Source organism: Seriola dumerili, unplaced genomic scaffold (genome assembly GCF_002260705.1).
Source record: "Seriola dumerili isolate Sdu_G_001 unplaced genomic scaffold, Sdu_1.0 BDQW01000138.1, whole genome shotgun sequence".
Lineage (NCBI taxonomy): Eukaryota > Metazoa > Chordata > Actinopteri > Carangiformes > Carangidae > Seriola > Seriola dumerili.
Window position 1 is genome coordinate 13,494,377 of NW_019174393.1, and position 19,870 is coordinate 13,514,246.

The window sequence follows — 19,870 nt, forward strand, 5'->3', positions numbered from 1 at the left end:
CTCTGGCTGTCTCACTTACTACTACACAGTATTTCGGTTCCTTCCAAAAACCAATATAAAAACTCCCAGATATTAACCAGGTGCCATTTCTGGTGTTTATTGTATCAGAAAACAAGAGGTTTAAAGAAATAAGAGAGCAGGCTCAAGTTTCAAACTCTCCTCTAACAGTTGTTTTGATATTGAGTTTTTTAGACTGTGTTTGTGCATCCATTCGTGTGTGGATTTCTATTGAGAGGTTTTCTGACCTCATGCAGCTTGAGGTCTCCCTTTGTCCTTCACACACAAATAGACACACTCACAATTTCCCACGGGAGTATATAGCACAGGGACTGTTGTTACCATGAAATAGTGTAACTAAATGCAACATGATAAGCAGGATTTACTTTAAAAAATAAGCTGGTTTTCCAGCATTGTGTGATCTTTATCGTGTTTCTGCCCAATCATCATTTAGATTAATGTTTAATCTGTTTTTTGTTTCCTGGTATTTGCTCAGAAAGAAGTTCAAGTGTGTTTCGGGCAGTGTGTGTGTATGGACACTGCATATATAGCCCCTGTGGTGGGGTGGTTGCACAGTGCCACTTGGTTCACCTGCTCTCCTGCAGTAAGGGAGCATCAGGCAGCATGTCCTCGCAGAGATGGATGCTGGCTGTCTACTTCTCATTGGCCTCAGGTACCATGCAATATTTCATTTAACCATTTGAATATGAAATACTTATTTTAAGTAGAAAATGTGCCATGAGACATGGATTTTGCAAAATGAAATTTCTACAAGGTGGACAAAAGTTACTATCAGATTTTTCCACCTTTTTCATTTTTTATCCATTTCATGAGTTAAATCAGAGAAAAGGCCTTTCATCACATTTGGCTCACAAGTAAGAAAATGAATTTGCTTTGTTGTTACTTTGAATGGTGGATTTAAACTAAGTTCAATTATTGATAATTGATTATTGATATTAATAAGTTCTGTACTTCAGTACAAATTTGAGGTACTAGTAACTTATTTCTACTACAAAATTCAGAGGGAAATCTTTTCTGTTTTATTCCACTACATTTTTTTTGACAATTTTAGTTTCAAACTTTCAGAAGATTTTAGACACAAAACATGAGCTTAAAAAATATTATGCACTGTTGTAGATTATACAGTACAATGCTACTTACACTTTAATGCATCATACATATTATCATATAGAGTAATTATCATATAATCATATATAATATAATGATATAAAATTTGAGTTGTGAATATAACAGTTACAGAGGCAGTTTTTTTAGAATCCCTGCGTGCTTTACTTTTGATACTCAAAGTATAATTTACTAATAACACTTTTGTACTTTTACTGAAGTAACATTTCCATTGCAGTTTTTATATCGCAGTATTCCTAGTTTTACTTTTGCCCCGCTTATGTGTATCATGTATATTTGATCAAATGCTGTATTTCCCGTATAATTATAGGATTTCTGCGATATCCAGGTATTTGTGTTATTATTCATAGTTTTGATTATTTTTATTGTATTTCTCACCTAGTTTTAGGGACAGTTGAATCAGTCACAACAACAGAAACTCAGAAATGTGAGTATTAGACAATCAATGTTAATTTTGATGTTTGATATGATTTTTACATATCTTGAAATAATAATTGGTCTGTATGTTTATTGATTTATTGATTTTAAAATGGCTTATATTAAAAAAAAAACTAAAATCACATACTAATCTGTAAAGTAGATTTAACTGATTTTGTTTGCATTGTTCCAGCGTAATGGGTGCTGCAAAACTAACTTAAAGTTACATTTCATTAGTGAATTTAAGTTGTGGGCTGTACTGATGATTACATTTTACACCAACATTTCAAAGCATAAATCAAAATTAATGAATCATTATTTGATTATGATTAACCATTAATGAATTCAGTCATGTCTTCAGCCACTGTCCATCATGAATCAGTAAAAAGACTTTTGTTGTGATCAGACACTTGCAGGACGTTTGGCAGCGGGGTCGTCCAGCCTTTCAACGGATCAGGTTACTATGTGAGATCCAATTGCCCGTTCACCCTCACCCGCTTCACCCACAACCGGGTTGAATGTGACATCACCACACGGCGAGGTGACAGCGGGCTGCTGGTCCAAGTCGAGATCATCATCAACAAAGTCAGGACTGTTGTGCAGAATGGAAGCATCCTGGTGGAGAAGAAAAGGTTTGGCCCTGAATCCTAACCCACCCTGATGCTCCTGACACTCCAGGAAAACTGCAGCTACACAAACTAAATAATGATTAGTGCAAATCTGATCAAGTATCTTCTTAGTCTGTATTTGTTTTGACACTTCACATCAGTCAACTGCTTCATATTCAGCCGCACAGCCCGGTGGTTGGCAGCTTTATGCATTCTTAATGGCCTCAATGTTAGTTTATTATTAGCTCTGATTCTGGGACACTGTGCATTATTAATTGAAAACAAACAATGGTAGGATCACTGGAGGTGGCCACAATCTGTAAGGTGACTTTCAGGCTGTTTTGTAGGAGGTAGACGGTGAAATATTTTACCAGTGTTATCATTTAGTATTTATTTATGAACTTTTTTTTACTAACTGTATGATCTCTGTACTGATGCCTCTGTATCTTTATTTGCGGACAGTGTTTCCCTTCCATATGACCACACCTACCAGCACATTTTTCAGTATGGCATCTACACTAAACTGAAGAGCTCGCTGCTTCCTCTGTCTGTCACCTGGCACAATGTACCTGGAGGAATAGACACACTGAGGGTGAGAGGACACTAATGCTGCACATCTTTCACAGGAGAGCATAAAATCAGGCACACAAATGCAAACAAAGCACGCATACACATCATATGACACATTTATTGGAATATTTACAGTTGTTAAGTCCTGCAGAGCGCCAACATCAACCCTTTTCTCATGACTTGTTAAGGTGGAGCTGGAGCAGGAGCTGAGCACTGACATGACCGGACTGTGTGGAAAACACAATGTTCCAGGTACGACGGCGATAGTAGTAGTTCTTGTATTGTAGTATTAGTAGTAATATTAGTGGCAGTACTACTACTAGTGGCAGCAGTGGCAGTGATGGTGTTTGTGGAAGCAGAAGTAGTAAAAACTGTGGGTAATAAATAAATATTACACGTAATTGGTAAACTTTTGCTTAGCGATATTTGATGTTAAAATGAGATGTTCCTTACAAAGTTTCTTAAAATGTCAGTTTCACTTGTAATTTTTAGAATGTAGATGATAATACCAACAACTTTTGCTTTTGTAAATTTTGATAATCGTGCACATGCAGTTTGCTATAACAGTGTACCTTTTCTATGAAATTAGGCAACAAGGAGCAGTTTATTACAGAGAGCGTGCTTTCTGAGGACACATGTCAAACCCGAGATCCTGTCTCTGTCATGAATCCAGTAAGTTGAATAATTTGATCACTGTTTCAGTTTCAAACCGAACTGAAGGATTGTTGTATGTAGGATGTACACACCATATAAGTTTTAAAGTACTGTACAGTAGTTCTACATTTCTTTCACTAAACTTACATTTTAGATCTCAATCCATTCAGCTGTCTTTACATTTTGAACATAAAATGAAACTAAACACACGTAAGATCCTAGTTCCAGATGTTCAGATGGTTTCTCTGATTGCAGATATGCAGACTGTTCTTTTCCTACACCTTGGATTGTCTGCAAGCCAGGTTGCCTCATTATGTCCAACTCTGTGAAGAGAACATCTACAGCTATGAAAACAGCGAATACATCAGCTGTGCTTTCTTCAAAGAAGTTGTCCAGCAGTGTGGAAACAACAGCTACATCTGGAACATCTGGAGATCTTCAACCAGATGCAGTAGGTGACATTTTTATATTAAATAAAGATTTCATAGACTTCACTCGACTGTCTGTCCGTTAGTTACACTGGAGTGATGTGTGTTTCTGTGGTTGAATGCAGCTCCACATAGTTGTCCAGGAGACCTGCTTCATGTAGAACAGGGTGATCCCTTTGTTCCCAGCTGCTCCAACCCAAACCCCAGATTCTCCAACCAGGAACTCACGAGCTCCTGTGTCTGCCCGAAGGGTGAGCACTGTCTGATTTTATGATCTAGTTCCTCACTGTGTAAATCTGCTGTTTAGCTGCTGGTTAAGGCTGCACCGAATTTTGTGTGTAGGTACGGTGCTTAATGATCACGCAGATGGCTTCCACTGTGTGAATGTGTCCAGCTGCCCCTGTGTGTTTGACGGCAGCAGCTACGTAACTGGAGACACACGTAACACCAAGTGTCAGTCGTGGTGAGGAGGCAGAAACAAAGCTGATCATACTAATGGAATATGCATGAATTGGGAATTTCCATATGAAGTTTTTAAATACGAATTCCTTTCTCATATCTGTTTTCTCAGCGTGTGTGAGGGTGGGAAGTGGCGTTGCTCTGACAACTTCTGCCCAGCCAGATGTCTCATTGAAGGGCATTTTGTGACGACATTTGATGGCAAACAATATATCGTCCCTGGTAAATGTACATATGTGGTGTCACAGGTAAAGTTTTCCCACTGCACCAACATCTAACATTAACCAACACATGTTGCCTTTTTTTGTAATACTGACTGTCCTTTAAAATTCCTTTTCAAGGGTCTCAACTGGATAATAACTATTCAGTTTTCTGAGAAGGCGGTGTCTCTGAAAACAGTTGTCCTTCAGCTTTTTCAGGTACAGACAGTCTTTGAGGATTAACTTCGACACCATATAATCTATCAAACAAATGTCAAGAAGGAGTATCATAAGTGAATATAAATGTCCTTTGGGATTTGTAGGACGTGTATACATTCTCATACAACAGAGTTAAAGTGGGAGAGGAAGAGATTACTGAACTTCATCAGTCTGGTAAGAAGTAATTGAGAAAAAAGACAAAAACAGACAAAGAGATGAAACTTTTAGGTCAAATTTAACAAAGTGTTGTCCATCATCTACCGAGTCACTTGCTAATCTCTGCCACCCGTCAGATCATGCCCTGGTTTTCTGGCAGTCCTCCATGTACGTCCAAGTCCAGACATCCTTTGGTATGAAGATCCAAGTCCAGATGTCTCCTGAGATTCAGCTCTACATCACTCCACCAAGAAACCACACTGGCATAATCTCAGGTGAGGATCTCAGTCTACAAACACACAGGTCAAACATGTTCACTTGATTTTTTTTTTTTGTTTTTTTTTTTTGTTTTATGAGCATGGTCCAGTTGGATGTGTTCTTAGAGTCAGTCTGTCTTTCAGGTCTTTGTGGCGACAGCAACAATGACACCACAGACGACTTCACCACCAGCAGCGGGATCATCGAGAACTCGCCACAGCAGTTCGCTCTGTCCTGGACTGTGGGCACATGTGCAGTGAACATACCCCCCACCTGCAGCAACACAGACAACGGTACCAATGAATGATATAAATGTACCTGTTAAATGTGTGGCTGCCTTTTTAAAAATAGACATCACATAGAAAACAAAGTTTGGATAATAAAACACTGGCTTGCTTGCTTCTCCGTGATATTCAACAAATACTTCAACTGCAAGGAAAATACTTTACCTCCAGAGGGTTTTGCAAACAGATTTCATTATCTTAATATGTATTTTTTGCAGAAATATTTGCAGATGAGAAGTGTTCTCTGTTGAACCACCCAACTGGGATATTTGCCAAATGCCATAGTCATATCCCAACGGATCAGTTCCACACTGTAAGAAGACTTTCACACATCAACCAAATCGTTAAGTTTTCAGCTATGATGGACTCCTGGTAACCTGAAACTGATTATTATTTTCAGGCTTGCATCCAAAGAACTTGTAACTGTGGCAGCAATCTGCAGCAGTGTTTGTGTGTTGCTCTGGGCAGCTACGCCAAAGCCTGCGCCGTCCTCGGTGTTGCAGTTGGTGACTGGAGGAAAGCTACCAACTGCAGTGAGTCCAGCTTTCATAAATGTGTAAATATATACAGTAAATAAATATAGAAAGCTCATCCCACCACTGGACTTATGATCAAACTGTCTGAAGCTTAAATTAGATCATTACTGCTTCTGACAATGTCTTATTGTTTTTTGTTTTGGCAGTAGTGATAAGAGGTCATTTCTATGCGATGTTTGCATTGTGTAAACACCTCTCAGATACCCTACAGTAAAAATAAAGCAGCAAAAGTAAATGTGTGTTTATGAAAATGTCACAAATTATTTTAAGAAGACCAAAATTTAGTTGTATGTTAATCACAATGTTGTGTCACAGCTCTTAAATGTCAGAAGAACCAAGAGTTCTCCTACGACATGCTGGCCTGCAACCACACATGTCGTTCCCTGTCTGGCCCTGACCCTCGCTGTTGGGTGGATGATGCTCCTGTGGAGGGCTGTGGTTGTCCGGAAGGAACTCACCTGAACCAAGGACACCTCTGTACCCCAAAAGCACTGTGTGTATGTCACCACTATGGTGGGACAACGCCGCCGGGGCGCGTTGTTATCGACGGACGACAGTGGTGAGCTCATCATTGATGTGTTTGTAACTATTTAAGATGCTCAAACACCTTTTTGTATTACCATTTTTAGTTTTGTAGAACACCACATCTATCTTGTAGATATATTGTGTGTCAGCAAAAGTGATTGTTTTGAATCTCACATCCAGCATCGTGTCTTCTACAGCCTCTGTGAGAATGGAGAACTGCACTGTTCCAAGGATTGTGGTAACTAAATATTCTTTTATCTTTAGTATTTTGTATATATTTTCAAAAACACTTTTTAAACCGAGAATCTGCAACTAACAACCTTTATTATCTCTGGAGAATTAACCAAAGCTAATGTTTCAACTACATAAATTTTAATTTTTCAGATCTGTAATACAGGAAAATCTAATGGAAAAACAGGCCCATCTCACACAACTTTGTCTTTTTTGATACAACCACCAATTTTCATAGTTTACCTACAATATAAGTTGAGTTTGTTTCTCAGAGAATGCATTACCAGTAATTGACAAAACTAACTAAAAATATTTATGCTAATATCATGTCAAATTGTCTGATATAGTTAGCACACTAATATGTTTTGTGTATTTAATGATTGTTTGCATCAGGCTGCAGAAATGGGAAGGTTTGTGTTCACTGCTCCGAGTTCCCAGTTAACACGGCTCAGAAAACCTGTGACAGTCTCAGGAAACCACTGGTAGGTCAACAGATTATACGTTTATTCACAGGGCTCGACATTATTCATGTGTTAGTGTTATTCATTCTTCAGTTGAATTCAGTAGTTAACTAACTATCTGCCATAATCGTAAGATTAATCATATGGCCTGTTCTATTTTGTTAACGTTAAGGGAATATATTTCTTGTTCTTGTGTATTTCGTCTTCAAATCTGTCATTTTATTTTAAAATCTTTCTGTCATTCAAATGCAGCGCTATAACTTCCACTTTGTACAAAACAGATTTCTTTCATTGTGATCAGGCAAATGTGTAGTTGAGCTAATAGACTTTGCTTTGGTGTGATCTCCAGAGTGCCAGTACGACCTGTGAGAGCGGCTGTTACTGCCCACATGACCAGTATGAGGATCACCGTGGAAACTGCGTTTCTCTGGACAACTGCACCTGTGTGTACAGTGGCAAAGTGTTCAGCGCAGGACAGCATGTGAAAACCAACTGTAAAACATGGTAACATCTGCATTACTGCTGCTTTACTACTTGTCGATTCAATGTCTTATTCATCCATGAGCTAAAATACTTCCCTGTGTCTCCCAGTGTCTGTGGTCAGGGTCAGTGGCACTGCAGAGACGAGCCATGCCCTGGGAAGTGTCAAGTGTATGGAAATGGACATTATCAGACCTTTGACTCTAAGTGGTTCCGCTTTGACGGACACTGCCAGTACACACTTGTAGAGGTGAGACCAAACTGGTGTAAAGATATGACAAAATACAGGAAACATATACAATTATTATTGTTCATTTGTTATTAACTGTTTTTATTATTATTATCAACAATGATCTAATGGACGCATGGATTTCCTCTAGGGGATAAATAAAGTATCTATCTATCTATCTATCTATCTATCTATCTATCTATCTATCGATCTTTCGATCTTTCGTATCAATTAGTATTGTGTATAATACACAAATATTATATTTTTGAAGTCCACAGATCACATATATTTTTGTTGTGTTTCTGTGATGTCTGACAAGTAAGCAACTAAGCTCTGTCCCACATTAGGGGGAGGACAAACCGAACATGCACTTTGGTGGACTGATAAGTAGTTATTCTTAAGCACCTCAGAGATTTATTACACTTACTCTGGTTTACATAGCTAATTCTTTTAAAAATCTTAACCTAATAACAATCATTTACTTACAGATGTCTTTGCTAAAGCTTTGTAGATCTCGAACATTTTGTCTTCATGGGACATGGTACATTACCCAATTACCTGATCCATAGTATAGCGCATTTTTATGCCTCTGCACCGGCGACAGCCAAGGCCACCATTCTTGTGAACACGATATCTCTGTAACGCTTTGAGGGAATTTCATCAAATTTGGCACAAATGTCCACTGGGACTCAAGGATGAACTGATTAGATTTTGCTGGTTGAACGTCAAAGGTCAAGGACACTGTGACCGTACAAAACACTTTTTAGACATAACACATGACTTCATGCAGCAGTTATGGCAAAATTTCACACAAATGGTTCATATTTTATATGATTCTGGATAAACAGGGATGTAATCTGAAACTAGTCTGAGTGGCAGAGCCTAACAACTTAGTTGTAGTTTAAAAATAGGCTTTAGTTTGTCATATTTTGAACTCTGCTCTTTTTACCTCAGGATTACTGTGGAAATAGAAACGGCACCTTCTCTGTCAGAGTGGAGAGCGTACCCTGCTGCGATGAGGCACTGACCTGCTCTCGCTCCATCGTCCTGGACCTGCAGGTGGGTGACTCTTCACAAAGACTCTCAGCTGTTGACCATGTAGCTGTATTCTTTTCATTCATTCATTTGCTTATTTATTCCAGGTTGTTCATCAAAATGTTTAAATAATCTTGTAACTGTCCGGTATTGTCCCATCCAGGGCTTAGTCACCCTGACCCTGAGTGATATGAGAGTGACGAGACGCCTCCAAAAAGGCTGGACCATGCAAGAAGATTCACTTTACACCACACACACCGTGGGACTCTACATCATAATCTCAGTGCCAAGCAGAGGGATAACTCTCATCTGGGACAAACACACCAGGATCACCATGGAGCTGCATCCAAACTGGAGGGTGAGTGATTGGGATGTTATGATGGATTTTGAAATTGAGGCATGATTTTGAAATGCACATTTTGTAGAAATATTTATTATAGCAATTGCCTTTTTATACTTTTTAAATTCATTTTTTTTTTAATTTTTTAAAAATGTCTCCTTCAGAACAAAGTGTGTGGCCTCTGTGGTAATTTTGACTCCAATGAGATGAATGACCTACAGATAAGTGGCTCAGCAGGTAAATTAGCTTTGTCTTTATTTCAAGATGCACAAATACTTCTGTCATGATGGTCAAAATAACCCCAGAAACACTGTGTTTAGTGGTTTCCAGCCCCATGGCCTTTGGCAACAGCTGGAAAGCCGCCACACCTCCTTGTTCTGATGTGACCACTGAGATATTTCCATGTGAACGCAACTCCTACTGCTCAGCCTGGGCCCAGCGCCGCTGCCTGATCATTGCATCAGACACCTTCAAAGACTGCCACTTAAAAGTATGCTTTTTTACATATTTAGCAAACCACTAAGACCAGGGTCTGGATTTCTGTTCAGGGCCCCCTACTCATTTGGTAGGAAGGGTGACATAGAGTGTAGGGGTATAGTGTACAAGGAACTCAGATCATTGATGATCAACCATAAGCATAACAGTCAACACTGAAGATTGTTTTATCCAAGTCTACTGCAATATAAGACCCTACAGTAGCTATTCACATTAATGGACATCAATAAATTCCTGAGCCCTTAAACATGTTGATAAAATCCCTATTCTGCTGGATGATCTACAATCCCCAGGTGGACCCAGAACCGTACTACCATGCCTGTGTGCAGGAGTCTTGCTCCTGTGAGTTTGAAGGCAAGTTCCTGGGCTTCTGCACAGCAGTGGCAGCCTACGCAGAGGCCTGCAGCGACCAGGATGTGTGTGTCAAATGGAGAACACCTGATTTGTGTCGTAAGTTAAGACCACCCTTTTTCCCACGTAACGTTAGTTTTACTTAACTCTTTTTTTCAGATAGTTTGCGGAAAGATAGTATTTCTTTGTCATTATGCCGAAAACTGACACTAGACGTGAGGTAATCAATCATTATAGCCAACAATCCTTATGATGAAAAGTGTTCATTATTATTGGAAATTTACGAAACATAAGGCATAAGTAAGACTGCATTGACTTAATCTGTGATCATTTCACCTTTAGCGGTCTACTGTGACTACTACAATGAGCAGGGCCAGTGTAGCTGGCACTATGAGCCCTGTGGTGAGATGCTAACCTGTGGCAAAGGCAACTACTTCACTCACAAGGTGGAAGGTATCCAGGTTTTCTGAATTTCATTCAAATATAGCAGCTTCGCTTAATTCTTACTCAGTTGAATCTGTAAATATAAATAATGCATTAATGTAAATTAATTAGGCATTGTTAACATAAACTGTAACCCTGTGAAAATAAACATTATATTTGCTCTTGGATAAGGTTGCTTCCCCAGATGTCCAAAAGATGCACCATACTATGATGAAAACACTGGGGAATGCACCAAATTGAGGAACTGCTCCTGTTATTTCAATGACACAATCATTCATCCTGGGACAGTGGTGATGATACAGTCTAATAAGTGGTAAGATGAGCCATTTGTAATGTACACTGTCTACACATTGTAACACCGTGAAATGTAATGTATTAACAGTCATCACATTCATAACTGGATATTTCTTTATTATTCATGTTAGCCCCTGTGAAAATGGAACAATTAAGTGTCGTAAGTATGAATTCTATTCACATCCCACTACATTTACTACTAGATTCACAACTGTACAAGAAAGTTTGAAAAAGTTGTAGATTATTTCTTAGTGTTTTACAGAACCAACTGTCAAAACACCAGAACTTACTACCACCTCTACCCCAACAGCACCTCCACTTACAACTACAACTATACCTGCCACCACCTCTACATCAAGCACTATCATCCCAACTGCTTCAACCTCCTCAGAAACAACTGTGCCCTCCACTACCCTAACAACTACATCTGTTTCAACTACCTCTGAAACATGGTCAACAACGCCTTCCACTCCCACCACACCGTTGACGACCATTCCCAATGTTTCAGCTACCTCTGAGACATGGTCAACGACGCCTTCCACTACCACCACCCCATTGACGACCATTACCAATGTTACAGCTACCTCTGAAACATGGGCAACGACGCCTTCCACTACCACCACCCCATTGACGACCATTACCAATGTTACAGCTACCTCTGAAACATGGGCAACGACGCCTTCCACTACCACCACCCCATTGACGACCATTACCAATGTTACAGCTACCTCTGAAACATGGGCAACGACGCCTTCCACTACCACCACCCCATTGACGACCATTACCAATGTTACAGCTACCTCTGAAACATGGGCAACGACGCCTTCCACTACCACCACCCCATTGACGACCATTACCAATGTTACAGCTACCTCTGAAACATGGGCAACGACGCCTTCCACTACCACCACCCCATTGACGACCATTACCAATGTTACAGCTACCTCTGAAACATGGGCAACGACGCCTTCCACTACCACCACCCCATTGACGACCATTACCAATGTTACAGCTACCTCTGAAACATGGGCAACGACGCCTTCCACTACCACCACCCCATTGACGACCATTACCAATGTTACAGCTACCTCTGAAACATGGGCAACGACGCCTTCCACTACCACCACCCCATTGACGACCATTACCAATGTTACAGCTACCTCTGAAACATGGGCAACGACGCCTTCCACTACCACCACCCCATTGACGACCATTACCAATGTTACAGCTACCTCTGAAACATGGGCAACGACGCCTTCCACTACCACCACCCCATTGACGACCATTACCAATGTTACAGCTACCTCTGAAACATGGGCAACGACGCCTTCCACTACCACCACCCCATTGACGACCATTACCAATGTTACAGCTACCTCTGAAACATGGGCAACGACGCCTTCCACTACCACCACCCCATTGACGACCATTACCAATGTTACAGCTACCTCTGAAACATGGGCAACGACGCCTTCCACTACCACCACCCCATTGACGACCATTACCAATGTTACAGCTACCTCTGAAACATGGGCAACGACGCCTTCCACTACCACCACCCCATTGACGACCATTACCAATGTTACAGCTACCTCTGAAACATGGGCAACGACGCCTTCCACTACCACCACCCCATTGACGACCATTACCAATGTTACAGCTACCTCTGAAACATGGGCAACGACGCCTTCCACTACCACCACCCCATTGACGACCATTACCAATGTTTCAACTACCTCTGAAACATGGTCAGCAACTTCTTCCACTACCACCATACCGTTGACGACCATTACCAATGTTTCAGCTACCTCTGAAACATGGTCAACGACGCCTTCCACTACCACCACACCACTGACGACCATTACCAATGTTTCAGCTACCTCTGAAACATGGTCAACGATGCCTTCCACTACCACTACACCATTGACGACCATTACCAATGTTTCAGCTACCTCTGAAACATGGTCAACGACGCCTTCCACCACCTCTACACCAATGCCTACAACTACCTCAACTACCACTGTAACCTCAGTAAACCATACAGAGCTGACTTACACAACAGGCGTTACCAGCTCACCCACCACATCATCGACAACTAGAATGAATACCACATCTACAATGACAGCTGCTACCTCAGCACAACCTACAACAATAACAAATACCATTGAATCCACCGAGGTTGTCGTAACAGGGTCAGTGTGGACACAAGTTTCACATTCCCAAAAAATAGATACATCAACACTTACTTCCTCAACTCAGCCAACAACAAAACGTACAGAGCCAACAGTAACACTTCAATCAGCAACCACCTTTGCGTCAAATGCTACGCCTGCTGAAACCCCAGGTCCAACTAAAGTCACTTCAGTCCCTACAGCCTCATCACAGTCCACCATCATAACAGTCAGTACAGAGTCGACAACTCACACAACAGTGTGCAATGAGTGTACAGACCTGAAGAGGAAAAAAACCTGGACTTGTGGTGAGATGTGGACAGAGGACTGTTTCCATAAGACCTGTACAAATGGGAAGATAGAGTTGACTCCAGTGGTTTGTCCAGAGCCTAAAGTTCCCATCTGCCCCAGAGGTCAGGTCGCAAAAGTGTCAGATGGATGCTGTGAAACATGGAAATGTGACTGTAAGTGTATCCTGTCTTTCTGCCTGTTTTCAGTAACATTTAGTTCTACACATCTATAGTTTGTTTTTTATGTGGTTAGGCAGTATATTGTATTCTGATTCTTAGCACAAAGTTATCTTGGTGCTTTGACCTAAATGCTAACATGCTAACAATGACAACAATACCATGCTGATGTGTGCAGGTAATGTTCTGATGTCTTGTTTTCTGTCCATATCTACTAAAATCATCTTTCATCCTTTCCCACATCCTCCCTAGGTCGCTGTGAGCTATATGGGGATCCCCACTACATCTCTTTCGATGGTGTAAACTTTGATTTCCTGGACGAATGCACCTCCATCCTGGTGGAGGAGCGGTCACCACAACATCATCTTTCTATTACTGTGGATAACTTCTACTGTGTGCCGGGCCTCCACGGCTCCTGTGTTAAAGGCGTCATCCTGAATTATCAAAACAACATGGCTACACTCAATATCATCCCAGATTTGTTTGCAGTTCAGGTAGGATATCATACAACTCTATATATTACTTACACCGTAATACCATGCCGCATTACATATTAAGGATGCTGATAATCATTGTCTGTGATATAGGATATTTTTACTCAAGTATTTTGGTACCATACTAAGATTGTGACAGTGGGTTTGATACTGATCTAATTTGCCTTAGGCCACTCTGAACAATGTGACCATACTGCCGCCATACGAGGAGCATGGGTTGAGGTTTGAGACCACAGGGTACATGGTGTCAATCTATCTCCCAGAGATCCGCTCTTATATCTCCCTCAGTCCGTCTTATACCCTGGTGGTCAATCTGGCCATGGAGCACTTCCACAACAACACCCAGGGACAATGTGGTGAGTAACAGATTAAAGGGAATGCTCTTCAGGTGTGGTTAAGTGTATACTGTACTGTCTATCTGTTTCCACAGTGTGTATTTGTGTGTAGAGTGGATTTCAGGTAAGGCAAAAATCACAAACTTCTATGAATTTATTAGCTTAATCTTGTCTGTCAATCCTCTGTCACTGATAAAGGAGACAACATGTTAGCTGCTTCACTAAATTAGCTTGCAGGCTAGTTATCTAGCTAACAAAACTTAATAGTATGTGTTGCTTAATGTTATAAACAATTTCTGACTGCCAGACAACAGAAACACTCAACAGTCCCAAAGAAACAGGTCTGTGATACAAAACAACAACGCAGCAGACATAAGGTGACGTGAGCATCCAGATGTTTTGTGTTTGGCTACCTGGTAAATTTATGTTTGGTTTCCCCTTTTTTTCTTTTTTTTTTATCCACCATCTCCTGACAAAGATATGCTAGGCTGGATCTTCAGCTTGCCTCATGCACTATTATGTTCACCAGCCGGAAATGTCTATATACCACTACTACTGCTACTACTACTGTATGTGTGGGCTAGAGAACCAAAAAAATGTGCTGAAAGTGGCTAAAGCTGTGCATAGAGTTAGGTTTAAATACATACAGGTCTCTGACATCTCTCCTCTCAGACATGAGGCTACTAAAAAACTAAAGAAGACCAGCTAACTGTGTGGCATTACCTTAAATCTGGTAACGACCTTCAGGTTACTTTTATCAGGTTATTTTTGTCATATAATGCCAAAATATTGGAGATACAACTACAAACCAGCCTGTTTAATGTCGGTCCTTAGGATAGATGTTTATGTCCATTAAAATGTGTATTAGATATCAGATCACACATCTTCTTAACTGACCTCTCCTCTCCATCTTCTTTCCAGGTGTTTGTGGTAGCGGATCATGCATCCGTAGAGGGGGGCAGATCGAGGACAACAGCTGCTGTGATAAGACGGCCTATGACTGGGTGTACGCAGACCCTCTGAAGCCAGCCTGTGTTTCTGCACCAAAGGACGTACCCTGTCATTCTGGTACAACTCCGGCACCCAGCTGCCCTGCAAGCCCTGCAAGCCCACTGTGTGAGCTGCTAGATCACCCGTAAGCTCCACACACTAACACACACTACTGTTGAGGGAATTGCTGAAGGAGTTGGTAATTAGTGTGTTTGCTACATATTGCTATCACACTATATGTCATAAAAGTGAGGCACAATGGTTTTACTTTACTTAGGAACTACTGTACCTTTACAGACCCATAGTAGCAACCATCCAATGTCACCATAGCTTATCATCTCATATACTCTAGCGACTATTGCTCAAGCTGTCATCCACAACCGTGATCGAGCAACCGTGTGCAACACTTCAGCTAGTTTTCTCTGTATCTAGTTTCTGTGTTTTTATTTTTCAATATTTCAATGGTGTACAACCTCAGCTGTTTATCTTTAAGTGTATGTTTTACTTGAGAGTATCTTCCTTAACTATTAACTAAAAATCGAATCTATTCTGTTTCCTCAGAGCATTTTTAAACTGCAGTTATTATGTCAATCTGAAGCTTAAAAAGAAGAACTGTGAGTTTGATTCATGCCGGAACGGAAACGGCTCTTGTTCTTCTCTAGAACAAGCTGCTGAGGAATGCAAGCATGTTGGTATCTGCATTGAGTGGAGGAAACTAACTAATGGAAGCTGTGGTATGGTTTTTTTTTTTTTTTCCTACACTCAGCAAAACAAAGTCAATCAAACCAAGGATGAATTGTTGTCCTAAAGTATTTGCACACTGATTTATGAACCTGACTGTAATTATGTTTCGGTTAAAAATGTTGTCAATAAAGTGTTCTTTAAACCGATATTTAATTTAATAACCTTGTCTTCGTTCATGTTTCAGATGTGCCATGTCCAAAAGGATTGGTTTACAGAGAATGTCATCCTAAGATGGATGACTTCTGCTTTGGAGGGTTTGGAGACTTTACTTTTACAAATAATGTCTTTACACGTTTTTTTTAACATCTTTCTAAATCCAGAATAATCATGACTGTCAAGATGTTCATCATTTCCATCCTCACCATTCATCTGCTTTGGCTACACAGAATGCACTATCCAGGGGCCTCCCTCGAAAAAAACACTCCAGGTTGTTTCTGTCCCAACGGCCAGTTCAGGGCAGGAAATCACTCGAACAGCTGCGTGTTTGACTGTCACTGTGAGTGACATGGTCTATAAGGGTGACAATGACACCTAGAAGACTTTTGTCTGACCTCTTACATGGATAAATTGTCAGTTTCTTTACTTTTCTTTCCACACAGACTGTAAAGGACCACTTGGAGAGCCCAAAATGGTAATAGTTGTCTCATCAATGTAAAAAAAAAAAGAGTAATATTTGTAACTGTAGATTTAACTCTAGGTTTAAAACTTATGTCTATACCTGTTTTCCAGCCTGGTGAGGTGTGGGAGTCCAACTGTAACCTGTGTACGTGTAACAACCAGACTCAGACAGAGGAGTGTTTTCCAAACCCCCCTCAGTCAGCTCCTGTCTGTAGCCCCACTGGTGTTTTGGTAAACACCTCGTGCTGTGGTCATCAGATTTGTGGTAAGCACTGGCATTTCATCATATTTTAAAATGGTGGTTTAAAGGTGCTATATGTAAGTCACAGCCAACTTAAGCATTAACAGCTGTTTACTTACCAGTCTAGAAGAAATGTTGCAAGTTCAGCATCAAACTTCATTCCTGTACTCACAGCAGCTGTCTCCAGCGGTGGAAAGTAACGCCAGTGTTAACTTTTTGGTTTGTTTATATTTCTATCACTTCTTTTATTTGTCACTGAATGTGGTTTCTTGCCCTCTGGGCAGTGTTACCTCTTCATCCTCTCATGTTGGACTGAGAGCAGACTCGACACTACAGTCACTCACTATCGCCTCTTGAGGTACAAAGTGGTATTACAAGACAGGACAGGCTAGCTGGTTAGCAGGCTAACTTCATTAAAAATCGCTGCAACACAATACATAAATGTCTTTGACATGTCGTCCAAACTGTTATTTCATCATATTCTGGTGATTATTTTACTTAATTTTGGAAGGTTTTAAAATACTAACATATAGCACCTTTTAAGTACTATCTCAGAGACTTTCCTTTTCCTCACATGAATACTAATACATATTTGGCCTTTTGTACCAGGACACTATTTATTTACTGTGTTATTTTTCAGTTGAGAAGAACTGCAGTTATAATGAAAAGACATACAAGGTATGTTGTGTGGATCTCACATTAATATAGGTACAAGATGATAAAGAGAATAGTTTTGTCTTCCTTGGAGCAGAATTCGATTTTGGATAGATGTGAATCAATACATTGTGTTTTTACATATCTTGATGGTAGTACCTTTGTCTGTGTAGGTGGGAGACACATGGAAAGATGCCACCCATCCCTGCATGTCGTTCAGCTGCAGCAAAGAGGGCGTTCAGACTGAGACTAGAGTGTGTCCCAGGGAAAACTGTCCTGAGGTACAGGACACCCCTCCTCTACTCTTTAAACTAATAAATCTAAATCTCATGAGCTTTATTCTAGTGTGTCTTACTGCATTTTTCCCCAGCTTTAGATTTGTCTTATTATGAAAATGTATTGGTGGTACTACTGAAACAACTGCACAGCAAGGCTAGCTTTTCATGTAAAAGTAAACCTGTTGTATATAAATGAAAAAATAAACTCAAAAGAAATTCACATTTCATTGTGACTTTAAGATTTCAGACAATACAACTCCAAAGCTGATGCACTTGGATCATAATTAAGTATTTCTTTAATCATGAGCTCTTGTGGATTTGTTCTCCAGGAGGACAGGATTTGGGATAACCAGCACTGCTGCTTTACATGTAAGTTGAGAACCAATAATGTGCTGTTAGTCAAAACCAATCAGCTGGCTGGAGAAAGGTCATTTCACTTTTTGTTTTTTTGAATTTCAACCTTTCAGCTCATATACCTTTCTGCATTTAAATAAATGGGACAACTCAGCCGACAATGTTATTTTTAAAAGCTATCATAAACCTAAATTTGGCCAAGTGACTTATTTGATCTGGCAATTTAGATGATGTTAAAATGATGCTGTGAAAAGCAAAGGACCCCAAGCAGCCTTTACTTGGCTTCAACTCTGTTGCTGTTGCCTGAGTGTCAACATTAACATTACCCAAACAATACACTAACCTTGTCCAAACCCTGGCGCAGTACATGTATATGGTCCTATTGGACAATTAGTAGCTGCACATTCAAATTGTACAAATTAACAGCCATGACTGTTTAAAATTTAAACTTTACCTCTTCACCTTTAGGTAATCAGAGCTGTGCTCCCAAGGTGTCCAGCTTCAACATCACCATAGACAACTGTACCACCATCATAGAAATGCCTGTGTGTCAGGGCCAGTGTGTGTCTCAGCCCAGGTGAGAAGAAATCTATCACTGGTCAATAGAAATAGTTATGACAGAGTAAGTGAACACATTCTCAGGTCTGTTATAAGTGTCCACACTGAGGACTCAGCAGGAGATGTGTCATTCCTGATTAAGTCTGATTAAGCTTACAATAACACATTTCTCCCCTCCTTCTTGCTTCCCTTCCTTTCTTCCCCACTCGGTCCACGGCATCAGCGTGGTGTTGCATGGTGACCTACAGGTGGAGCAGAAGAGCAGAACCTGTCAAGAGCGGCGCTCAGAGAGGAGATCAGTGACCCTGCAGTGCTCCGACCACACTACCAGACACTACGCTTACAAGCATATCACCAGCTGTGAGTGCAGAAGCTGTGATATACTGCGTTAACAGCACAGACAGCACAGACCAAAGCCAAGAATATATGATTATGTAACGTATCCATTACATTTCCAAATCAAAAACTAATGTATCTAAATTTAGTAGATTATGAATTGATATTTGATTGTTTTTGTTCTCTATTCAAAACTAATAGTATCAAATAAAGTGAATCATTAGCTAATCACCAAAGTTTGTAGTAAGCATCTTCTGTCAGTGCAGTTAGTTCAACTTCATAAAACACAATGTGCCTCCCTAAAGTAAATTTACTTTACTCTCACTTTTTCACCCGGGCGGCAGCAACGCTGTTGTAGCTTTGATCACTTCTGTGCCAATGACATTTCGTCTGGAAGTTAGGGTCGTTTCATTCAAGTGACAAAAAATAGCTTCTTGATAGTGGTGATATTTAGCCAAGCAGACAGTTTTGGTTTTATCTATGCAGGTTTTGAAATACTCTTGTTACTCTAAATAATCCAGAACTTCACTGTAAACAGATTTCTATGGAAGACGCAATCCCTGTTAAAACCATGGACATTGCGGTCCCTGGGTTATCTGCAGTAGCAGGGGCTCTCTTCTGTCAAAAATCTGTATTGACAAAGAAAATTAAAAAAAAAAAAAAAATCATTTAAAAAAAAATAGTTTTGGTGAACTGGCTCTTTCAGATTCAACTCTAGATTTGTCTTTATTTCAATGAAGTTATGAATTACAAAAATAATTTACACAAAAATGATGACAATAACAATTTGGCTGGCAAAGAATCCCACATTGT

General features: G+C 40.3%; 1 protein-coding gene across 1 annotated transcript; it reads left to right on the forward strand.

Moving 5' to 3' along the window:
* The first annotated feature begins 584 nt into the window (after positions 1-584).
* Positions 585-19,293, forward strand: LOC111224596 (mucin-19-like). The gene is made up of 43 exons (XM_022749146.1): positions 585-670; positions 1,526-1,570; positions 1,967-2,192; positions 2,631-2,760; positions 2,927-2,990; positions 3,328-3,410; positions 3,648-3,843; positions 3,946-4,071; positions 4,163-4,283; positions 4,392-4,527; positions 4,621-4,698; positions 4,803-4,872; positions 4,992-5,129; positions 5,256-5,405; positions 5,615-5,709; positions 5,797-5,929; positions 6,248-6,491; positions 6,655-6,695; positions 7,082-7,170; positions 7,499-7,653; positions 7,741-7,879; positions 8,813-8,917; positions 9,057-9,251; positions 9,398-9,470; positions 9,554-9,723; positions 10,022-10,178; positions 10,422-10,532; positions 10,695-10,836; positions 10,949-10,977; positions 11,128-13,452; positions 13,708-13,949; positions 14,119-14,305; positions 15,206-15,419; positions 15,836-16,008; positions 16,203-16,272; positions 16,405-16,514; positions 16,618-16,649; positions 16,748-16,901; positions 17,518-17,555; positions 17,705-17,812; positions 18,139-18,178; positions 18,632-18,740; positions 18,945-19,293. The coding sequence occupies exons 1-43, from the start codon at positions 622-624 to the stop codon at positions 19,111-19,113; spliced, it is 7,461 nt and encodes a 2,486-aa protein (XP_022604867.1). The 5' UTR covers positions 585-621; the 3' UTR covers positions 19,114-19,293.
* The last annotated feature ends 577 nt before the right edge of the window (positions 19,294-19,870 follow it).